The sequence below is a fragment of the Calonectris borealis genome, chromosome Z (genome assembly GCF_964195595.1).
Source record: "Calonectris borealis chromosome Z, bCalBor7.hap1.2, whole genome shotgun sequence".
NCBI lineage: Eukaryota > Metazoa > Chordata > Aves > Procellariiformes > Procellariidae > Calonectris > Calonectris borealis.
Genome location: NC_134352.1, coordinates 84,742,245 through 84,767,259, shown reverse-complemented (window position 1 = coordinate 84,767,259; position 25,015 = coordinate 84,742,245). Strand labels below are relative to the sequence as shown.

General features: G+C 40.6%; 1 protein-coding gene across 2 annotated transcripts in view; it reads right to left on the bottom strand.

Moving 5' to 3' along the window:
- Positions 1-53: 53 nt before the first annotated feature.
- Positions 54-25,015, bottom strand: part of LOC142075873 (NAD-dependent malic enzyme, mitochondrial-like) — a 36,494-nt gene continuing 11,532 nt past the window's right edge. Inside the window, exons 3-16 of one of the 2 annotated variants that reach the window (XM_075137904.1) lie at positions 19,045-19,178; positions 17,526-17,675; positions 15,815-15,890; positions 14,892-15,053; positions 14,261-14,364; positions 13,808-13,917; positions 13,601-13,698; positions 12,433-12,546; positions 12,225-12,339; positions 10,945-11,087; positions 7,346-7,448; positions 6,651-6,721; positions 5,844-5,942; positions 54-5,463 (exon numbers count right to left, since the gene is read on the bottom strand). In XM_075137904.1, the coding sequence (XP_074994005.1) occupies positions 5,314-5,463; positions 5,844-5,942; positions 6,651-6,721; positions 7,346-7,448; positions 10,945-11,087; positions 12,225-12,339; positions 12,433-12,546; positions 13,601-13,698; positions 13,808-13,917; positions 14,261-14,364; positions 14,892-15,053; positions 15,815-15,890; positions 17,526-17,675; positions 19,045-19,178 (1,629 nt within the window). In that variant the 3' untranslated portion in view covers positions 54-5,313. The remainder of the gene's footprint in view (positions 5,464-5,843; positions 5,943-6,650; positions 6,722-7,345; positions 7,449-10,944; positions 11,088-12,224; positions 12,340-12,432; positions 12,547-13,600; positions 13,699-13,807; positions 13,918-14,260; positions 14,365-14,891; positions 15,054-15,814; positions 15,891-17,525; positions 17,676-19,044; positions 19,179-25,015) is intronic. The other variant, XR_012671043.1, reaches the window with a different exon arrangement.

The following is a 25,015-nucleotide window of genomic DNA, read 5'->3' as shown; positions in this document are numbered from 1 at the left end:
GTACCAATTCTGTAGAGATCGAGTGTTATTTTTTCAGAATAAACAAAATCAAATGTAATTTAGGCAAAGGGAATGCATTTTACTAAGAAAATAGAAGACCAGAACACACATTTCAATAGTTACAACATTATAAAGGAGAAAAAAACCCCATCAGTTCACATTTAAATACAATGACCCCCCCCAGGTAAAGTCAACCCCGGACAGGCTAGAACTGTTCTCACAAGCACTCCAGCAGACTTACGTTTATTCGTGTAAGTAGGTATGTTTAAGATAGAAATAAATGTAAATTATTTTGACATTTTATTTCTTGACACACTGGCCTATGTTTGTGTAGTCCTAAAAGTATTTTTATTTCCATTTTCATTAGAAAGGAACCACTTAAAGGATGGGTAAGTCAAAGGTACTCAGAGAGTTCAGTTCAATCCAGCGCCCACTTCGGGTGCGGGGAATATAAGCGCACGCCATAGGGTTCCTGCCCCACAAGCAAAATGTCCCATGCGAGAGAGCTTTTTACATGAGTTGTAGCATGGTCCACCGTGCCACCAGGTACCGGATTCCCCACGTACCATCTAGATGTTAGCTAGATGCTCCTCGGGAGAAGGCACGAGTAAGCTGCATCCCCACCGAGTGCTGCGATTCGGGAGGCGACGGCAGGAAGCAGAGGTCTAAAGCGTGCTGAATTTTCGTCGTGGTTCACCCAGAACATCTGCAGGCTTTCGGATACCATGGTAATGTGTATTTTGGGAGTAGGTAGGTAGGTCAAGGTAGATCCATACAGAATTAGATGTCCCTTCACCAGCGGCAATGGAATTACATTGCTCAAATTCAGCTGTCAAGTGGGTGCAATTAGAGCTTTGCTCTAGATTTTCTCCTTGCTCCAGTATTCAATGTAACACCAGTCCCTGCCTATAACGTACGGCTGTTATGAAACAGGATAGCAGTACGCATCATCTTGAAAAGAGTCCAAAAACGACAGTGGTTTTCTTAAACTCAGGAATAGCACTTATAGCTGAGACAGAACAGGAGTCCAAACCGTACTTTTCTTACAGTCCGATCTGAGCATCTCGTAGATACCTTTATCCGAATAACAGAGGTGCTCAAATCTGCACCTTTGAAATCAAGAAGAGCCGGAGCAAGTGAAAGACAACTTGGATTTACTTAGGCCCAGAGTCAGCTGAACTAAAATTCACAGTTGTAGCTGTACAATAGTGATCCCCACACTCTCCTACAGGAGTAGTCACGAAACAGCGCTGCTTATGAAAAACTAAAAGGTGTATGATTCACCTTTACAGTCACTACCAGAGGAGTGTGACAATGGGTTACCTTACCCCCTCCTGCAAAACAGCGTGCTGGAAAAAAACAGTACAAAGACACGCACCTACCACAGGAAACCTGTTAAACACCGATCTGCATGTGAAGTGTCGCTTTGTTTTAGGCTTGGAAAACAAACACAACATCATGAAACACCACTGTTCACAAACATAACCAAGAACTTATTCAAGGAGTCACATCTGGGTTTTAAAAATCTATCAGCCACAACGTTTTAATAGTCTTCCTCTACATGTCAATTGTTGGCACGCGGGCATGCGCTTCAGGAACATACAAAGCTTTTTAACATCTTTGAAGAAGAACACACAGATTTCTTAAAAAAAGGCTGCGCTCCCTTAGCTACCTTTCTTCTCCTCCCCTAGACATTTCTATACATTGCTGCCAAGAGGCTTCCTGTTGATTTTAAGGAAGCAAGTCTTGGACCAGTCCTGGAAAAGACTGAGCTACTGACCTCAGTGGGAGTTTCTGATCCTCTCAGAAGTGTTCTGTACATCCGGAATAGTATCCTCACAGAAGAGACATGAAAGACAGACTTCTATACCGTTCGGAGGGCAAAAGTCACCAGAGCTGTGTGAAGAGCTAGAACACTAGTCATCCTTTAGGTGACATATTTTTGTAAAGAACAGTATAAGCTTAACTTACGCTATATGCTAATGCTGTAAGTTATACCATTACAAAATGCATCCTGGTGACAACTCTTTTCCTTTGCATACTGCGTAAGAGAATTTTCTGTATAGATAAAGATCGGTAAATGCTTTTAAATAAGCCAGCAAATAGAAAAAAATCAGGTTAAGTAGAATACAAAAAAGGATACTGTGGTTCCTTACTAAGCGGCAAGATTAGCAGTTGTAACTAATTCAAAGATTAATTAGATCTGAAGAATACACAAAACCAAAGATGAATCTATATGTTTTATAAAAAAAAAAATCTGAAAAAGATGAAATGGAGAGTGAAATGCACTTAAAACTTTGTGAGCTGACATGTTACCTGTTGCTAATGGAAAACAATGGCTACACATGAAAGGTAAGATTCCACCATGTCTATATTGCAAGCTATAGATGATCCACATAACCTGATTAAACGATGTCCACAGGTGCCTATGCATAGATGAAGTCTAACTGGTACCACTTAGCTGCCGTAACTGGGATAGATTAGAGAGACACAGTCAGGCCTTCTCTACTCTAGAGCTCCAACACATCTGCAGCCCCATCAGGGCAGGGCTGTATTGCCACTGGAGCCTCCGAGCCAGTTAAAGACTGTTTTTTCTTCACCTGCGCAGTGGGATTTCCAGAAAAATTATGCAGGAACATTTGTACTTGGGAAAATCCCACTGCTGGCCAGTTCTGAACAATCCCTCTTGGCATCTGCTTAAAGACAGCAGGGAGCCTGTGCCAGGAAGGGAAAGGACTGCACTTCACGGAACAAGCATCTTCCCTCGGCTTGACAGCAGCCACTGCAAATTTCCGGCACGGTAGCTCCCTTTGGGAACCAAAAACACTCTTGCCCAAAGCAAGACTCCGGCTGCACGCAGGTAATGCTATTTTCCCAAGCGCCAGGTTTTCCTGAGTACTATCAATGCCCACTGATTATGAACCATGACTGCACTTCTTGCCTGAAAAAAAAAAATAATCAGACTGAATAGACGGATGCAGATCTTTATTTTGTAAGACAGAGCCATATTTATGGACCGATTGCCTTGCCTCTGTGATCATTATCAGGCGGGACACAAGATCAGTGCATGGGATATTTTTGTTACTCGTCTGCCTAATTAATACGTTGGCAGAAGTGAGGAAGCGTGCGTTCCCAATATACTTGAATCCAATGATGCAGAACTCCACTGACACACTACCACAGGCTTCTGCTAGAGTTGAATTTTCAGAAGGTAAAAATAATTTGTACACTAAATAAATAATTTTTCAGTAAGATCACAAATTTAAATACGATAAAAACCAGGCATAGCAAAAATAGATGAAAAAAGAATTATTTGTAAAAACATCATATGTGTGTGTTGGTCTTTTTTGTACATATACTTACGCATACAAGTTGCAAACCACGTACGTCGCCCAACTTGGCAACGTAGCATTTCGAGTCCACCAGACAGCACTTTACCACAGTTTGAATAGGCAGTCTTCTCCCCACATCACTATTTTCTGTGTTTATATAATCAGTCTTCTTTCCTCACTTAGGTAAAGCCTTCCCAAAGTTTACTGTTCTTTTTATCTAATACACAAACATAATTTTAAAATCAGATACTAGGCAGTAAGCGACAGAAACCATGTCCAAGGGGATACAGAGACTATTTTCCCTGTTCTATTCTTTCTGCACTTTCCAAGATGAATGAGGATATGAGAGAGGTGCCTGCCATAGGTAACTCCCAAGCAAGCTTTACTTCATCTCTTTGGATTTCGGCTTCAAGTTTGGCAGTATAGCCCTTTTACATGTATCTATTTTTTTTTTTTTTGTCCTTTTTTGCCTTGATGCAGCAAACTATGAAACAGCACATTATCTTTATTTCTGCTCCTGACATACCACTGTTCTTGTTACAGAGACCAGATTTAGAGCAGTCACAGACTGTAACTATCACTGTGTGTCCTTGCCTGCTAATACAAAGTAATGGAGGGCACTCAAACCTGATAGGAACAAAATGAAAAGGAACGCACATTGTGGTATCTGTATCAAATGTGCAGTACTATTCATTGCAAGGAAAAATTCAACTCACAATTTTTGTTTTTACACAAAAAACCTGACAAATTAAACCTGTAAACGGAGCGAGGAAGATGAAGTGATCAACTTAGAGCTTCTAAGCATTAGATCTTTCGAGTCCTGTAATCAAACTGAACTGAATATACTGGAGTGAGACCACAAGAAACATTCAGTCAAACGTCTGTAAACGTGCGTGTCAATAGCTGCCTGTAACACTTTCTGTTCCAGCTTCATCAGCTGCGTGTGGGGGGGTTGTTCGAAGTGGCAAGTGAGTCCACCTAGGAGTTTTTGAGTCAGTGACATCATGAAAACACCACACGCAAGTCTTTTTGTGAGACCAAGGGTATGCAAGGGAGAAAACAATTTCACTTAGAAGAAACAGAACCTTGAAAAAATTAACAAGTGAAACAAAAATCCTTTGCTACATTACCTTGGAGTCCACTGCAGAAAATCTCCTTGTAAAATCTCTAAAAGATTTCCGTAAATTACTTCAGATCCTGCCTTTATGTGATAGAATTTATTATGCAACAGCGTAGCTTTGTTTTTAAAAGCTATTAAGTGATTAATATTATTTTCAGGCTTTCCAAGAATAATTTTAGCTAGTTCACATTTTTCCTGATAAAAGATTTCACACAATGATGAAAACACGAAATACAAACACTGCTGCAGATTCCACATGTGCACACCACGCTGGTCCTCAAAGCACATTCAAAGAAACAGAGCAGCCAATGCCACAAGTCCGGACATGGGCATCTTTAAACATCGGACAAAACAGAAAGCCCATTAGACTGTTAAATTTGTCTTAAGCTGTCCTTTTTTTTTTTTTTTTTGACAAATGCTCTCTGGTGATGTCACAGATAATGCAATGTGACAACACTAGGACAATTAGAAGACTGATTATTAAAAGCAGAAATAAATCATTCTGGAAATCAGCAGTGATGAGAGAGCTATAGTTCATCATTAAACACATGTAGCTAAAACATTAATGGAATTCTTTATGTGGTGCTGGCTCAAAGCTAGAAACGCAATGTCATTATTTAAATGAATTTTGGAGAGCTCTCTCATTCCTGTGACGGATGCCATCATCCATACAGTTTATCAAGTACTTGGGAAAGTGGGGAGAAATCTACGTCAAGTGAAAAACAGGGTAGAAGGGAAAAAAAGACAACAAAATGAGCGAAAATAAATTACAGGACTCAAAGATCACGATTTAAATTGGTCTGAAAAAGGGATCCCTGCAGAGTAGAAGATACTGCCTGAGGAGTACGATCTTCTGATGCATCAGTGAACCTTAGATTCAGGCCAGTCATACACATCTGGCATGAAGGATTCGTATTCGTAGGTCCAAACCTTTGATCGAATGTAATGGTTCTTGTCTGCAGGTTCAGGGTAATGGAAAGCCATGTTGTTTGCGTACAAAAATTCCATAACCTGAAAAGTTAAATCACCATGCAGTTTGTGCCTTTTACTACATTCACATAACATCCACGCTTCCACTGCAATACGTTTAGCACTCACAAACTGGATAAAGACAAACACCAAAGTCTTTTTACAATTCCTGAATGCCTTGCCAGGGATCTGAAAACTTAATTTCAGAAATCAAAGGAGCACAATTTTGGCCCATCATCACTGCCAAACTGAAGCATCCAACAAACCCAAGATTTTTATAAGTGTCTCTTATTAAAGGCACAAAGAACTGGGTATTTTGTGCCCAAGCACCTAGTGTTCAAGGGTCATACTGTGCAATTCAGCAGGTTAATGTACACATAAAACACTTTTAATACAGTCCATTTTTTATGCTTCACACTCACCTTGACAGCAATATAAATAGAAACTTCCCTGATATTAGACAGTGGAGGATAAAGTCTTCCTTGTGCAAGTTCTTCATCGGTCAACTGTTCTGTCAACGCCTGAGTTAGAAAAACAAACAAGTTTTATTTACTGCATCCTGAATGGGATCAATAACATGCTAAAACACCTGAGAGAAACAAGTTGCAGTGTTCTTACTACTAGAGTGCTCCCAAAGCACTGGAATAAGGCAGTCAAAATCTCAAAATTCTCAAAGATCAACTCTGCAATCTGTGCCTGTATCAGCAAATTCTGCTTGTAAGCATTTAGCAAAATAAGATCCTATTTTTTTGGAGGCTGCACTACCCATAACCATGAAAGCCATGCCTGCAGGACTGCCCATGTGTTTGGCCAGTTGATTCACTGGCTACTCCGATGTGGTAGGTGCTCCTGCTCCAGAGTGGAAAGGCAGGAGAGGATGGGAGCCCAGGCACCATGTGCATCCCTGACAGTGCCAGCTGTGGAACCCGGAGCGGGGCGGGAGGAGGAGTAGGTTTGCTGCCAGACCTACAAGGCTGGGAGGCAATTTACACATGGACAGATTTCCTATTTGGGTGTTTGGTTTCTGGATGAAAAAATTAAAATTGCAGTGGAAACTGATACTTTTCACAATTTTGTTTGATCAAAATCCATTTTTTTCCATTGGGGAGGGATAAAACCAACAGAAATGAAACAGGAAACCATAGAGTTTCAGCAAGATTTGAGAAATTGCCCATCATGTCATCCACCATCATGTCAGAAGCCACAGCCTACTCTGCTTCCACACTTACCTTAGCAGCCTCTAGGAAAACCTTATCACTAATATGTCGAACACTGCTGAGGATCACAGCGAGAGCCACGCCTACAATAAAATTATCGCCAATTAGGGCCACATCATTTTAAAATATGCAGCCTGCTCCCGAGAAGCTGCGAGTCATCTAGAATGTTACTTTTAAAAATCTTCCCATAGCTTTCTACACACATTCACAAAACTACTACCATGTGTGCTAGTCATTTACTATAATAGGTGGCTTTTGACAAGGGGTTGGAGCTTAGCAGCTCAGGGAGGAAAGGGAGAGAAAGGGGAAAGCAGAGAAATATCCCTGGTGCTTCTTTTGTACCCTCACTTGTGCAGACATAACTTCAAGAGGAGCATATTGACACTTATTTTCCCCTTCCCCCCAAAAAACAAGCAGAGGAACCCATAATGCAGCAGCTTTCAAAGCCTTTGATAACACCCTTTCGTTTTCTTAGAAATATCCTGTCAGGTGAGCTCACTGTATGCATGTCACATATGTAGCTGCACATGCCTAACATCCATCCTTCACTGATTTCATTCATTCTTCTGATTGAGTTCTCAGCTTTAAACGCCGGTAACACCTCTCCATGCTGCTTCACTAACTGTGCCTAGTGTAGCAAGGGAACCCAAGAAAAGGCGCTAATAGCCCAGTCTTAAAGATTAAAAGACGACAATTTTATTTATTACCTGGAAAAATATAAGCATTGTTTCCTTGGCCTGGTTTGAAGGTTCTTCCATCTTTCAGAGTCACCAGCTCGAAGGGACTGCCACTGGCGAACAAGCAACGGCCCTGTTAAACAGAGGAATAATCACAGTCAGGCAGCTTCTAAAGAGCCAACAGTATGGAGCAATACAGTCATTATGAAGTACAGGGACACCAGAGTCCTACAGCTGCCAGTCAGCTCTAGGACTCAGTCAGGAAGGTACTCGAGCACACAGCCAAATGCAAAAAGACAAACGGCCCTACTGAATGCAACTGGATTCAAGCACATACTTAAATCCCTTGCTGCCTCAATTTCTACAATCCCAGAATGACAACAACCAAACCCACCCTTTCCAGTAGGGCCTGGAAGAGATACAAGAATCAGTAAGCACCTGTGTGTTTCTGCAGCTGCAGAACGTGCAATGTTTCTGCAGGAAACATCTGGAAAGCAAAAGAGGCAAGCGTACACATTGAATTGTGCAGCTTTCTAAGGAATGGAAGCAATCTATTTGTTTTATCATTCATTGTTCTTTAAGACAGCAATGACTTAGAGGAACTACTCACACACAAAATAAAGTACTTGTGTGTTAACCATTATTATAACCATAACCATATATCAGGAACCATGGCCAGACGCCAGGACCCACCACCATAGGGACTGTACAAAGACAGCTGAATAATGGCCACTTCCAAAAGGAGACTGAAATAGAAGCCACTTGTTTACTGATGGGTGGGAGGGTTATATCACACTTTTATTGCTGAGAGGTCTGAGAGGAGTGAATAATGCAGTTTGCTTATCCTTCCTTTGAAAAGGATTTTAATCAGCACGAAATATTAAAACAAATCCAGAATCTGGAGTGTGAAACATACCCTCCAGATAAATGACCCGTTCCTCAAGCAGTAAAACCCCTGTAAGCAAAAAATCTTGACTTTCTTTTGAGTAACAGGTTTAATAACATTACTTTAAAATATTTAAGGCTCCCCAGGACCACTACATTTGAGAACAAATTACCCAAGAAGCTAAAGACTCAGGAAATAGGTTTGAATGTTAGGGCATACCCATGACAATAGCCTTTTTGTGTAGGGAGCAAAACATGGTGGTGTTGGGTTGACAGTTGGACTAGATGATCTTAGAGGTCTTTTCCAACCTTAATGATTCTATATGGATGCATTTGAGGACAGGACCAAAAGACAATAGAAATTAAAACACAACAAAAGCCCATACAATACACAGTGGCAGAGGGCACTAAAGCATCATCAGGCTTTTACAGGTGCCATCTAGCGGAAAAAGAATAAGGAATAAAAGGTTAGCGATGGTATCTTCCTTTCCTTACTGACTTCCTAGTTTAGCCTAAGATTTTCCACCAGCCAGGATTAGGCTATTCCTATCAGACATCTCTGATCCCTAATTGCCTGACAAACTTTGTTAGTTAAATCACAAAGTAAGTAAAGTCTGAGAGGATTTTCTAGGTAATTACTGTATTTTGAAGAGAAAACTACTATACATTTTGAAGGGCAAACTATGGGTAAACTGAGTACGTTTCAGAGAACTAAAGAGCATTATGAAAACAAACATGAGATATGGAGAAAAGTCTAAAGAGCCAGAAACGTTACAAAATGTATTAATAAGGACTGGAACAAAATTACACCCGTTCATTTACTGACCAGTAATATTTAGTTGTCCAAATAACCCATGTCTATAAATAATAACTTACGGAAAATCGCAAATAAAAGGACACATGGATCCAATGCAGGAAAAAACAAAAGATCCTCTCTCTACTTGGCACAAACTTCCTAAATAGCACTATGCTCACACAGCTACTTCAGTGAAGACATGTTACCACACCTGAATCTAACCAACACTGTCTTGCTTCTGCATCCGATAGCGACAACTACCGAGGTCCAACGCCTTGGGACTCAGCACACAGCCATGGGGAACAAGTGAGCCTCTTCCCTTGAAACATCTATTGCTCTGTTGATATTCTATAAAAAGTGCAAGCAAAATTAGGCTGATTCTCTCTCTAATAGTGCTGCTGGCCTCCTTCAGCCATCAGAGATGCCAGTAGTTTTTACATTTATTTATGCCAGCTAAAGGCTTGGCTGTATAACTAACTCTTGTTTACTTTCTATCCAAGATATTGGAATTTAATTTTATATACTGAAACACTGCCCAACTCACTATTCTGGCTAATGCAAGATATCCGAGAAATATTAAACCATCTTCAATTAAAAGCGTTCTCATTTACTATTAAAAGCTAAAGTCTAGATTTTGTCCAGAGGCTGTCATTCCTGCCTAGGGCTCACTCTGGACCTGCAAATTTCTGTAGCAAGAGTTCCCTCTGAGCTGATGGGCCCAGTAACATGGAAGAGAATTTGGGTGCCAGGCGGAAACGATGGAGTTCTGCCCTTCCCGGTGTGAAGCTAACACCGCTGAGGTTGTTGTGCTGGAAACTGAGCCACACTAACAGTGGAAAGAAGCAGTTCATAGTTCTGCATCAAGAAACAAGGAAAGATCTCCACCCACTCATCTTCACATGTGAGTCACTTGATTTGGGGCTGTATTTAAAAAAAAAAAGAAAAGAAAAGAAAAAAATATGTCTTTTCACAAGCCCCACCCCTGAAGTCTGCAGGCAGGCCCTGTGGACAGGGGAAAGATCACAGCGAGCTGAAGTCTACCATGTAAAGAAAAGGCATTACCAGCCAGTTCAAAGTGTTAAAGCTAGCGCTCTGTCTGCCTGATGCTCCCTTGGCCCCATCTCCTTCCCTTCAGGCTGTCTTCAAAGATGATTAGTTTTATATAAAAAGTTGTGCAGAAGGGTAAGAGACTTGCTTCATTAGCGGCAAAACCAAGGTCTGGATGCGCCGGTGATAGCGTTATTAAAAAAATCACCCCAAACCCCCAACTTCCAAGCCCCCGCAAGCACCCCACAGAGGTAAGAGTGCTGGACGAGGTGTGTTTATTCTTGGTTCACTCATTTCAACGTTTGGTGGTGCCAGTGCACGAGACACAGACGTTGCGAAAGGCGAATACAAGGACAGAGGGCCACCACAGACTCCTGCACTGGAAGCACAGGTCTTCGCAGGTCACTGTTAATGATACGAGTTCTGACCTGCAGACACTAGGAAATGAGTTGAGTGCAAAGCAGAATTCCCGGATTGATGCAAGGACATTATCTGCTTTAAGGACTTTACTCACAACGTGGCAGCCATTACCTTTTAAAGGTTGCACCTAGTATCTATTACAATGTTAATGTAGGCTGTGTCTTTAAAAACCAAAATAATTAAAAAGCGTAGTGGGAAACAGTTAATTAATCAAAGATATGAAACAGTACCTAGTGGTCATTCTTTTAAAAAGTAGTAAGATTTAGGCTATTTTAAGCTTTGCAAAATGTCGTTATTTAAAAAATCAAGACTTCTTTTCAAATCACTTCCATTTACTTTTGCCAGAAGACAAGAAAGATCTATATTATTATGTCAGTAAATCCAAGTAATAATAAAATAATTTGAGTTCTTGCATTCTTACGCTCAGTAAACAGTTCTATCACTAAGTGCCAATAGGTCAACATTTCTAAACATTACATACCTCTGTTAACGTATATGCTTCCTCTGCTGTGCATTCAGCTTTCACTGTAGGGTTACTTAGTGCAAATATTATGGGTCGCTCATTGATAGAGGCCATTGCTTTGATCACATCCTGAGAGAAGAGCCGCCCAGCTCCTGCAACTCCTGAAGTAAATGGAAACACATAAAAATAGAATCAATACTTGACTGCCTCAGGGCAGATGACAGCGACTGGAGATTAAGTTCATGTCACCCCTGAAGCCTCCCACTCAGAGCAAAGCATCGCAGGCTTTTCTAGCAGCAGGAGATGGAAACCAGGCACTGCTCTGTTAGTGGCTGCTTAAAATTCTCATTTTCACAGGAACGTCTAATTAATGTGTTCCAAAAGCCTATTTTACATGATTCTTTGTATTGATCTATGTAAAGAACATTTATCGCTGCCCTGGATAAGCAAGTGGGAACTCAAGGTTCTTCACAGATGATTCATGCTAGCTGGGTGTTAACTGTGCAATGCACATTCCCTTGATATTGGTATTTCTGACCACACCCAAAGACATAAGTACAAATACATAAAAATGGTGTACATTGGGACAATGGCTACAAACTTCAGGGTGGCTACTGAGCCAAAAGCTTTTCTTCTCCAAATAAATCATGTGCAAAGGAAATTGCAGTCTGTAATCCCATCTGACCTCTGCAGACAGCCACAGTTATAAATCAATACCTACATATGTCAGTGACCTAACAGGTATTGGTGATCTGCAGTATGAAACAGCTTTTCAAGCCATGCTGCTGGCAGATTCTGGCCAGAGAAGCTGACTGGGGAAGGAAGGTCAGGAAAAAAAGAAATTACTCAAGTTAGGGAACTCCTGTAAAGCACAAAATGCTGTGTTTGTGACTGTTCTCTCCTTTGCTGCTGGTGTAGGGAATGTGTCTGGGAAAAAGGTTGTATTTTTGTCTTCCTGACTCTTAGTGCCCTTCATTACAGTTTCAGTTCATTGTGGCCATGCAGTCCCTGAGAACTTGCTCAGAGAGGTCCAACACCAGCTGGACAAGGACTAGAGAAAGCAGTTAACAAGGATACAAGATGCAGAAGGGGCACCACAGCTGCAATGAAGGATGCACTGAGAGCTAACCTGCAGCTCCGTATATTTTCAAGCAGAAAATGGACCTCACATTTTCATCTTCTTTACATCAGCAGAAATGCAGATCACTGTCACCAACCTCCTTGGATCCACATTAGCAAATTAAATGCAGTGAATAACCAAATGATGGTAACACAGAAGCAAAAATAACCTTACTTACCAATGATAGCTGAAGGCCGAAGTACATTCACTGCCTCTACAAATGTCTTTGGTATCTGCTCTGGAGCCTGATGTGTAAATGACTCTTGATTGGAATCTACCTTTTGTTCTCGGCCCTATAGATAAAAAAAGTTGATTCTTTTGTGAGAAGGATACAGAAAGCACTGGCCATCTGTATTGTGGTATTTCAAAGCATGGTGCACCCCTACCTGAACCAGTAAACCATATTTGTCAAACATCCATATTCTCCTGTAGGCTTCCTCAGCAGAAACACCGCTTTCCATCATAGCCATAACAATGAGGTTCGCAATTCCCAGGGCGGCCTTGTGGATAAAAGGACTTTTGTTTTTTAACAAGTCACAAAAGAAGCCTCTCATCACAAACACCACCCTGTTCAAGATCCCCACAAAAATCATTTGGTAAGTCAGCTCTGAAACACAAGCAATGTTTGCCTAGATGGGGGCAGACTCCTGGGATCAACAGCATCATGTCTTCTGGCAAAAGAAAGAGGCAGCTCTCCTGGGTACTGTGCCCCCATGCCTGTACCAGTTCAGCAGCCACAATAAAGCAGCCCAACCAGACAATAAGAACAAGTTAGTGCTGCAGCCCTCCTGTCAAGAAACCACGGCATAGTCTTTTGTGCCAAGCGGCTTTCCAAACCTCTCTCTGCTCCCGCTGCCTGTGATAAAGGCCTTGCAGGCAGAGGGCAGAAAGTGGATGCTGGCAGTGCTTCCCTCCACATCCCTTCTCTTGGCTCGCTGCACATGCTGTTAAGTCTGGCAGGAGAAATAAGGAAGAGGGAAGAGCAGAGCAGGGCTCAGTGCTCAGGCAACAATACAACATCGGCCAATTACTGCAATCTGGACCTTCCCCAGCTGGAGAAATGTTCAGCTAATTAAGTTATTTTGTCAGCACCATAGAAGCAATTTTGATGATATACCAAGAAGCATGGTGCTGGTCCTGACACTGCTGCCCCAGTAAGTAACTAGCGTCTGCTGCAAACAGCCACTGACTTAACTTGCTAAAAAAACCACTGTGTACTTCTCTCCAATGCTATAAAAATTAACAAGATGTTCTTACCCCCCTTCTTATTAAACCATAATTTTATGGTAAATTCCCCTTCAACTACACGCAAGTCCCTGATGCTTTTTTTCAAGTCCATGTAAGAAAATGAAAAACTTGAGTCCTTGCAAATGTTAAACACCTTTCAAATAGCCATCTTTAAGGAGGTAATCCCTCCTCTTAATGTATTTCAGCTGGCATTATATAAAAAGTTCTGCAATGGAATTCAGAGAATGTGAATCTCCACAAGTCCCACAGAACCAGAAAATATACAGTTAAATCTCCTGTTGCTCTAGAGCCCTTAAAAGAACTCACCTCTCCTGCTCCAAGGAACAGCACTTTCTGCTCTGCAAGTGGTTTACCAGTGGCTTTCTGCGCTGCCAGCAGTCCTGCCAAGGCCACTGAAGCTGTCCCTGTAAAAGCAGTACAAATCTAAGGAGAGCTGAACAGATCTACGTGGCAGATTATGGTTTTAGGCATGGTTTTTGCATATACATTAAGGAACATAAACAAAGGGTATACCTTGAATATCGTCATTGAAGGTACAATATTTCTCTCTGTATTTTCTTAAAAACCGAAAAGCATTGTGGTTTCCAAAATCTTCAAATTGGATAAGGGTGTTCTGGCCATACCTACAGAACATGGCAAATATTCCTATCACTAGAGACACATAAAGAAATAAATTCCTTTTAAAACAAATCCTGCGTAATCAATTATCTTTCGAAAGAAGATGTCCTCAGGCCTGTCACTGCTTAAGACAGTTCCATCTCCGCTCTGTGCATATCTAACAGATAACTACAGGCAGCGTGTTCCAGGTCACAGAGAGAATCACTACGGAGCCAGAAATACAGCCACGTCTCTTGACTTTTAGTCCTATCCTCATTCCTTAAATGACTGTTTCAAGGACAATGTGTTACGGGGTTTTTTTGCCAGCAGTTTTGGCCGTACTTCTGTGCAGAATATTCAGTGTCATACCTGTCTGTAATGGCTTCCATAAATTCATCAATAAGGTCATCGTAGACCTGTGAGCGATCCCTTTTTTGGTATAGGCCCATATAAAATGGATCTTTTAAGAGTGTCTGAAAAAGAATAAATCAAAGACAGCAGCAGGATGAATCACTTCCTCAATATACACTTTCCAGAGTTCACAGCAACACATTTCACACCGAAGATACTGCATTTATATAGCCACTGTAACTGCCTCCAGTCTATATCAATGTTCAGTAATTTCAGCTGGCACTTGAGGTTGGTGATGGCTGCTTTTAAAATGGAACAAATCAATACTGTGAACAATAAACTGCTTTATAAATCTGATTCACATTTCCAGCTTCTTAAAGTCAGGTCAACCTGACTGCCTATTTTACAGTGTTCCAGCATTCAAATTACTTCCAAATGCACCATTTCACTGACAAATTAACTGGCGTTTTTCAATCACTGATACGTAACTGTATAGTGAATTCCAAATCATTTACCCTTACATAAAATATTTGGTTTTATCTTACATAAAAGTGCTCAAATAAAAACCTTCTCTTATAGTACTAAATACTCTTAAATAAATACTTTTCATAGGGATAACTTATGGCAGGCAAAGTTCAGTCAAACTCACTGTATTATCAGTTCCAACGTCGATGCACACAGGCAAGCATTTATCTGGATTTATTCCTGCACAGGCTGTATACAAACACAGTTTTCCTACTGGAATTCCCATCCCATACACACCTAGGTCTCCAAGACCCAATATTCTTTCTCCATCTGTGACGACAACAGCCTGAAAACAAAAACAGGTGAAATTACATATGATGACTGAAATTTATAAAGTTTAGAGCAATACCAGTTGTGGTTTTTTCCAGGCAAAAATTCAGGTATGGTTGCACAGTCAAACAAAGAATAGATTACAAGGAATATTTTACTTGAAGCAATAATGCTTAATGTTAGAATCTGCTATGCTCCTTTTTCTTTGCTGAAACCCACTGCCCAAATCTTTGAAAGCTAAGTGGAAAGGATCCAAGCTGCCATGTGGAACTGCAGCTTGTAACTTGGGTTTACGATTTCCACTTGTAAATTCAGACATCAAAAAGTTCGTATAAGTATCATTCACCTCATCTCCCCTCGTGGTTCTCGACACAACTGGGTCATACAGGATTTAATGGCAAAATCTGGGCCTCCCAACTACCACTTGTGTCCTAATCTGAGGACGAGATCACCTCTCCTACTGCTATGTAACACAATAAGTAAGACCAGAGGTGCGTCCCCCACACCTCCCCAAAAAGTGGAATAATGAAGTAAAATAAAAAGTTTGGCAAGTCTAGTTCTCATCACCACTCTTTACTCAAACCATAAACCTCATATTTAGGATAAAACACTGCTCTTCAAGATACACATTATCTTCCTTAACTGTATTTTGCCATCATCGTCAAACAGCCAAGGATGCATTACTTAATATTTACATTTCCATCAAATACTAACAAATCTTAAGAAGCTCAACTGAGATTAAATAACAACTAGAAAAAAATTACACAGTGGTAGTACCTTAACGTCATTCTCTGGCCAGTTGTTCACAATTGACCTTATATGGCCTCTGTCTGAGATAGAAATAAATAATCCTCTGAAATAAAAAAACAAAGCAGAAATATTTTATAGGTGGCAATTAGAAATTTCACTTTGCTTTGTAAAACTAAATGTCAAACAGTACAATTTTCTTAAAATTGAAAGCGTTGCAATCACAGACATAAATCCCTCAAAAAGGATAATTTCTAATACACAAGTCTATTCAGCTACTTCGACACTCTAAAGTAAGAACACAGAGAAAATATTTTTCATGATGCTACCTGGATTTTACACTACTACAGATATCCACCTTTAATAGTCCTATAGGGCAAAACACCTCTGGTGTTAGCGTCAGACATGACAGGATCTACGCTCCCCTGTAAGGATATGAGAAGGGAACGTGATCCCAAGCCTGGCTTTACCTCAGTGAATCTCCGTTCACGACATTACACAAGGTGAGGGGAGGGAAAAGAAAGGAAAGACAGGGACTGAGCATACTGTCTTCTCCAAGACCAGGAGGAGAACAGTGCTTGAGTGCTCCTCCATGGGAACATGGGAGGGGAGGCAAAGGAGCAGAGGTGAAGAGAAGAACTGTCCGTACTATTCTGCTCGGGCAAGCCCTCTGTGGTTAGGAGGAAAGGGGCACGAAAGGCTCGGCAGAGGTGGTAACAGATCAATTACCAACACTTGGAAAGTGCTGGTTCTGGGAAAGAAAGGGGCACATCCTGAGCTCCTGTCCATGCTGCTATTTCTTGTACAGACAACTTCTAGAGAGGGACAGTTTTCAAACTGGTCTATAATACATACAGAGACGTGGAAGAGAAAAGGACGTATGTGAGAACTAAGAGTACACCTTTCACATCCCCTGCCCCAGCTCAGGCGCAAAACCATGAGTTTCTTACTGCCTTTATCACAGCAGCCGCACTAGGCAGCCAAGTCCTCACAGCAGCAAAGGATTAGTCCTTCCTCCACGCAGCACTTAAGCCCTCAAGCCAGAGAGCTCTAGAGATACACTTTGAATTGCACTGAGAGTATCACGGAAATGAGCTGAAATGACTGCCGGTCTGAACTGGTTTTCTCAACACAGAGCTAATAATCTCAATGGTTGTTTTAAAGTAACTGCTAAACCCAAACTGGGTCCCAGCCAAGTGTATTTACTGTGTCAGAATAACTGAAAGCTGACTCCTGGTAGCAACCGCTTTCATACAGGGACTATCTGCACCCAGCGGAGTCTGCTGAGCTACCGTGAGTCAAGCCTCTCCCTTCCTGCTTTGCCAACGTCCCTCCTCACACACTGCCCGCTGGCCTCTGCTCCGGCACCCAAGACGTCATGCTGCGCCGCTCTGCGGAGCGTCGTGAGAATCTCTCCAGCACTGGGACCCTTTGCCACCGGCAGGAACACATTGGTCACAGCTTCGGTTCGCCGGGACCGCGGTTAGCCCGAGCTTCCTCCAGCAAATCTGCTGTAGGGGTGCGCGCGCGCTCGTGTTCCTGCCTCTCTGCGCAGGCTGCGTGCAGGGCTGCATTTAATGGTGCGTTACCCCTCCCGAGCAGAGGGGTAGCTTTGCTGCCCTGAATTGGCACAACTCTTGTATAGCTGAATGCAAGCGAAAATGAAACAAACCATTTCCAAACCCCAGTCAAGGAGAAAAATATAACAGAAGTAGCAGCAATATATATCTATTGTTCTTACTTTGGTCTCCTGAAGATGTGTCCATACTGGGAGCAGGCAAGGCCTACTGTTGGTGTGTATACAATTGGCATTAACCGCTCGATATCATCTTGTAATACCCTATAGAATAATTTTTCATTTCTCTCTTGGATTCCCATTATGTAGATATACCTGAAATCAAGCAAAAGAAAGAAAAACACTTATTGTTTTACATTTATGCTTATTTAAAACAACGTGAAAAATGTCAAAGCAAAAACCAAACTTGCTTCATGTTATTTCTTCATGAAATTCCTGCTTCCACTCAAGTTGGGCTTTGAGCACTAAACAAAAGTTGGAAAAGAGAGAGCAGCAGTACTAAAAAGCTGAAATAAAAATACTGGATGTGACATACCATGCATGCTAAGAACTTAATGCACAAACATGCATTGCGATAAAAGATAACCCATGGATTTATTACAGGATGCAGCTGGGACTCTCATTACTGTTAAAAAAAAATTATCAGTGAAAGAATTTTTCATCTAAAAAAAGTAAGGTCCTGACAGTAAGGTCTTGTTAATCCTAACACTAACACAGTTGTAAAACAAATTAACTCCTAACAAAAAGTTCATTTTGAAGGACTTACCTAGGTGTGTAAACCAAACCTGCATTTTTGCAAATCTACCTACCAATCTACTGTGTATCAATTCATATTCAGTCTTGCTGACCTGACAACATAAACATAATGAATTAGCAATTTGTCTTAGGCTACAGCAACCAGGCACTTTGCCAATACAGATGACATGACTGTTTCAGATCAGCAAGTGACATGATGTGGATTTAAAAGTCATCTTTCAGTTTTCATGAGAACAAAAGAGTTTTGATGTGGTCCAGCAAGCCTCAAACCATTCCAATGCTCCCCTCGCCTTTAGGAGACCACGTATTTTTAATGCAGATATACATAGGCTTATATGAAAACAGTAACAGGATGCTAAAAACATGCCATTCTAAAAAAAACAAATCAAAATCCTTCACATTGTTTTCACTAAACCAGTGCGTTAAACAAAAAAAAAGACTCATATAAAAAAATACCCATTATAAGACTCAAAATTCTAACCCTGTAATTCCCTTCTAGCAGTAACTACTGTATATGATAAACACTGTTTTTCATACCTAATTATCAAACCCTCAATTTGCCTTCACTCTCACATATTTTTCTAGCGTGCACTAGCTGCCCCTTTCCCCTCCTCCAATAGTTCTGTGCTCTAACAACCTGCCACACAAATCTTACATATTACAGAAATACATATTACAGCAAGGTTCACAGCTTTCTTTTTCGTTACCTTATGACTATGGAGTATAAAAAAAAAACTCCCCAACCTCATTTAGCCGCATGATGAATGCATGATTGATGAAAGCAGTTTTCTGTGCAAAAGTGAAAATAGCCTCCAACAACTGAAAAACCCAGTGGAGGCACAGAAACCTTGTTTGGTTATCCCCATGAAATATGTTACAGCAATTTCCATTTACTTGCATGACAAAACAAGGCCAGAGGACTGCTTACTTTTCCAAAGGGTCAGTCATTTTTGCCAAATTCTTATGGAAGCGTAAGGCTTGAATGTCTTGTGTCTCTATTTTAGGAGGTAGAAGTCCTTGCAACCCAAGCATCTGTCGTTCATGTAATGTAAAGGCCATACCCTGAAAACAAGAGAGGTGAGAAATAATTAGCAGTTCTTCCTCTAGCATTTCTATTTATAATGTCTTTCTATTTGCCATTTCAGACTATGCACTGCATCCTTTTCTCACGGCAGGTGCCACAGAAGGCAGGGTTTGGATATAGTTGCCCCTGCTGGGGTTCTCCTCATCCTTTATGGGTATCCCTTTTGACCACAGCTTTTCCACATCTCTGAGACCTCATGCCCTTTGCCAGATTTCATTTTCCTTTGTGAAACTGGGAGAACAACTAAGAGATTCCACTGCAGACAGGCTAAGGTTTAAAAGTAAAATAATAGCTGCCTCTTGAATTGTTTCATAGGAACGTAAGGCTGACCAGGAACATGTGGGTTACCCAGTCTGGTCCCTACAATCACAGTAACATTCAGAGAGCTTTCATTGAATTGCTCCATTTGCTGCTTTTTTCTACATACTTTCGGTAATCCAGCCAGATCCCAAAGTTACTGAATTGCCCTAATGCTTCTATTGAGGTCACAATTCAACCCAAATCCTTCATTTTTACTTAGGGCTAGAACTAAGTTATTATCTTCAACTGTAGTTGTCTACTACCAAAAAGACTCATTGAACAAATTAAGTTTCAGAAGAGTTAAACCACAAAAATATCCCAGCATTTCATTCTTCTCTGGTGGATGAAGAGTTTCAAGGTGGATGAAGAGTTTAATTTATTGTTATTTAAATACTAATTTGAATTATTTGACAATAACATTGAGTAAAACTGGGTTTTCCCTCAGCACACGTAACGCCCTGCTGTCAGCTACCTGCTGGTGGAGACATCTTCACAGGGCAGTTAACTCCAGGCGTAACGTTCCAAAACGTTAAGTGACCCTAGTCCGGATTCACAGCCAACCTGGCTCAAAGTGCTGACCCCATTTCCGACAACAACTGACCCCACTTAAAGTTTGCCACTTCCAAAAGGGTAATGATAAGCCTTCCTTATTTCAGTTTATCCAACTGGGTCAGTTCAGTGAATGATTAAATCAATACTTGTGAACGCAAGAGCTGAAAACCCAGGAAAGCCTTTGCTGTTCCAAGGCTGTGCATCAATCTGTGAGCAAAAACGGAATCTGACAGGGAAAGACCTGCTAGTTGCAATGTTTTGAAAGAGCTGGAAACAAGAAACATCAGTTCTGCTCACAAACAACAGTTCCTTTGTTTAATAAAGCAGCTAGATTAAAAAACAAGAGCACATTTTCTCAAATTTCCCCACACTAGAAGCGGATTCTTACTGCCAAGTTAAAAAAAAAAAAAGGTTTAAAAAAGCTTTCTAAGGTTTGTTTTAAGCCTTGTAATTCCACTCCAAATTCCTCCTGCAATCAGAAAAATCGCAAGAAAAAAATTAATATTTCTTCACTTTAGAATAAAAGACAAATTCAGATTAGAATATATGTATATTTTCACCTCTGCTTATGTTTGAATAGACTTTCACAGGTATTTGTAGAAAGCATGCCAATTAACAAAAAATACCTCTAATTTAGACTCTATACTTAGTGTAATTCAGCACACTTGAATGGTTTAGAACCAATATAACTACTCCTTAGGAAAAAACATAATTAAAATAATTAATGTTTTTACATAATTTTTCTCTTTGCTTATTTAAATTATATTTACTACCAGTTGTTTTACTACCAGCACCTGCTTTTCTGTACTAATTCTATACTATGTTCTAAAGTAATAAAATATTTGAAGAGTTAAAAAGCAAGAAAAAAAGAACAAAACCAAAAATTTCAGTTTTGCAAAAAACACTTCCAAATACTTTCTCGCAAAAAACTGTAAGTATTTAACCCTAAACTAGAGCAATGCTTTGTATTTCTGACAACCTTCTACGTAATAGATTTCACATTAAATACCGAACACAATTTATGCTTTTTCTACTATCTGCGAGTCATTTGCAAACCATTGTTTTTTTCTTTCCTCATGTAATTGTTATTCTCAAGTATTCTTCCAATGGTGTCTTTAAATAAATTTCAGATGATGACTTATTCCTGAACTTTTTACCCTTGCTGCTGGTCTTTTGCTGGGTGTAACAATCACTTTAGCCACATGGTAATTTTTTTGAAAACTGATTTGAATAATCCAAAACTTCCACTGAGAACACAACCATGTAAGCAGCACTGGCATGAGAAAAAAAAAACACGAGGAACACACACTGTATGTATTTTTTTCCTTATATTGCAAAGGATCTGCTTTAGTTTCCCTCCTGCATACTTCACAAGAAATATTGAAAGATTCTCTGGGAATGTAAATACATCTGCCAAAGTTGCATGGAAGCGAACCACACAAATACACATCTCAGCTGTCTTCCCCTTTTCCTTAACTACCCTCTAATTTGTTACCATCAGCAGTTTATGTCTTTTTAAAACAACCATTTCTCAACACAAACAGTACTTGATTTAGGATACAAAGCTAAGTACAGCTGGTAAACATCTGTAATATTTTGACTGTTACTTTAGGCACTACAAAACCAAAAATGATGCCAAAAGATTTATGACATTAAGAAGGGGGGAAAAAAAAGCTTAGTCTCTTTCCAGCAGATATATAAACATTGGTCAGTAAAGCCACTAACGTCACTAGTTTAAGGCATGTCAAAGGCCAGAATCCCTTCAGTGGTACCATACTGCATACACTGACATTTTACTCTAAACTAGCTGAAATATCTCACTAGCAAAATCTACATCCTCCCCATTGGAAACTCTCAAGTCCCTTAAAAATAAAGTCTACCTAATTTCTAATTTCCACTATTAGCATCACACTGGGATATGACTTTTCCTTAATTTCCCTGTACAGTGAAACCAGTGACCTTAAACTACGTGGGTCCTTGATAATATCAAATGAGCCCTGAGGTTAGTACTAAGCAGAACAGCTACCCATCTTTATTCAGTTTATTCACATTTTTTCCAGTTTACAGGCAACCTGATTTTTCAGTGTATCTGGAGTTACAATAACATTAAACACAGCGAATTCTTTAAGTGGTACTAAGTACTTCCAGCTGTTTATTTATGTGACAATTAGCTCTTACCACATTAAAAGATGCTTTAATTTTTGCCCAGGCCTAACTCAGGACCCTGAATGCCACCAGGGCATGCCCTGACCTCCATACAGATATTTAATCCTCGTTCCAACTAGAACAGAACAAGTTTAGTCCAGAGCAGCACTATAAAAAACCCAGAGCCCTTCCAACACCTGGCTGTATTCCCATTCATTATCTTCATCCATGACCATCAGCTGCCTATTGTTTTGGATTTGGGATTGCGGCTTGTTCTCCATACAGCACCTCGCAGGACAAAGATTTTCCTAGGAGCTGCAGTATTACAAATTTCCTAGCCTTTTCCTTCATTTTATAAACCCCAGTACAGTTTGACAGAACCAGCGATCAGTTCCCAGTGAATCAGGAGGCACTCAGCAATTTGCAGCACTGGGACTGATGTTCTCAAAGACACTTAAGATCCCAGCACCAACTTAAGGGCCAAATTCCCTCTGGTTTCCACTGGGATTAAATGCCTAAATACTGTAGTGATTTGGGCTTAAGTCACAGAGATCACTTTTTGGTTTCCTTTGACGCACAGTGCTAGGTGTCCTTTCTCTGAGTGTTATCCACTGACTTTCACTTAGATTAGTTTCCTTAATCCTCTTTACAGCTCAGAAAAAACAGGTGTCCTTTCTAAGATAGTGCAGACAAAGCAGGGAGCGCATCCAGGAGAAAACCCAGCACACTTCAAAGACCACAAATGAATGAATTAATACGCATGGACAAATTTATTGCAACAAAACCAACGTACTGCCGGGGGGAGGAAAAAAAAAAAAGGCAAGTAAAATGAAGTGTTGACAGTTTTTTAGTTAAGACAAGCTCACACTGAATCAGTACGTACTGTGCCTTTAATCCACAAACTATCTGGCACTGACACCTCACTTCAGCCCTAACAACTGGGCTCTACTACACAAAGCGAGTGGTGCTATAAATACCAGCACATAAAAATTCTAGTTGCCTACTTTGCATGAAGGTGAACAGCAGACCTGAATCCAGCAAGCATGATTTTTATAGCACCACCGAGTAAGTAATACTGAGAGGTTTCTAAGCAGAGAAGTACTAGTGCGGATAATTTTTTCCCCACCTGCAAAGTCTTGCAGGCATATATATAGGACGGGATACTTTTACCTGATACCATAAATACTCTCAAGCATTCTGAAAACCTGTACAGTTTGTAACAAATAACCCATTCAAAGCCCCTGATAAAGATGTAAATGCAGAGTATATCCAAACATGCCACTGTTTGGAAAACGAGTTAGCCTACTTCACAGGGAAGATTTAATCAACTCATTTTCATGTAACTTGTAATCATTGTTACAACATATTCAGCAGTTTAGAGTAGGCTTTGAAGCAGCATCATAAATGTTTTTAAAATAAAGTAGATTTTACATTGGATTGTGGGCTGCCTCTCTTAACTCTGCTTCCTTTTGCTAAATCACAAAGTTCACTATTGCACAACATGTCTCCACTGCAAATTAATAAAGTTCACTCATATGAATCAAAGGCGTATTTGCTATCTCAACCATAGATTCAAAGTTTCTCTGTGTTTATGAGAATAGTGTAGAATATGGAAATCTCCTTTGATTTCTTTCCTCCATTTTTTAAACTCAATTTCATATCTTTATTCTTCCAGAAACAGCATAGTATATACACTGAAGGGTATGGCTGACACAGCACAGCAATCTACTCCCTGCTGAACTGTGAAATGACGCAGACCTTCCCCAGGTTATTAAGCCTTTAAAGACTTTAGTCTCTCTGCAGGCAAAGATGCCACCAGTTCTTGTACCGCCTCTCTATGTGTGGAACCAGATGTAAATCACTTTGGCTGCTGAACCAGATTTAGCTAACCCGCAATAGCTCTCATTTACTAACGATGTGGCTTCAACTAAAAGCATTCCCCTGCAGAAAATGGAAAAAAGTCAGCAACAGAAAGCCTTTACACACCAGCAAGAAAGTCATCCAGCCTCTCTAGGGTTTGTTTCCAAGCACCAAAGGTTATGGTAAAGCTGCATATTGCAAATCATGAGCATGATGGACTGAAATGGTTCATCTCCACTGTATAGCATCACTGAACACCTCAGAGACATTTCATTAAACTGCTATTTTTCTAACTGAGAAGATGCTATTGCTTTTGTTCTCCTTTAATGGCATTAATCCTACAATTAAAAAAAAAAATCGAAACAATTAAAAAGCTAGACAGCTTCCTTCCTTCCTCCACCCACTGTCCCAGCAGCTCACGAGTCCTGAGCAGAATAGCTGATCTAAGTTAAACGGGGTGCAATACTACCTACCACCTTTGGCACTTATAGCACCTTTTCAGACAGATGATAAAAGCTGGTTACAGATTCAACAGTTCCATCTTTCCACATTTAACTCCCTTTAAAAGCATGCAGATCTCAACGAAGTTGACAAAAGCTGCAGAAGCTGCAGATGCATGACAGTGCAACCTCCATCCAGCAATCCCTCCATCTCCAAGCCAACTGGGCAGGACACTAAACTTGCGGTGGGACTTTCGGGCTGGGTGTGGGCGTGGGTGTGCGCGCAAGGAAACTAGAGGTTTCTATCAGTTTCCTGCCTTCTAGGATCTCTCCTCACGACTGATCAGAAACTGCTGCTAGTGTTTCAAGCACCGCATTTCTTAGCGACATGACAATTACCATTTGCAGTACATCTCCACATCCTGTTTATCCTGGTTTCCCCAGGAAGGCCGACGGGCATCGCGTATTCTACACGCTGGCTGCTCAACCCAACTGACACAGTCTAAAAAGTATTAAAA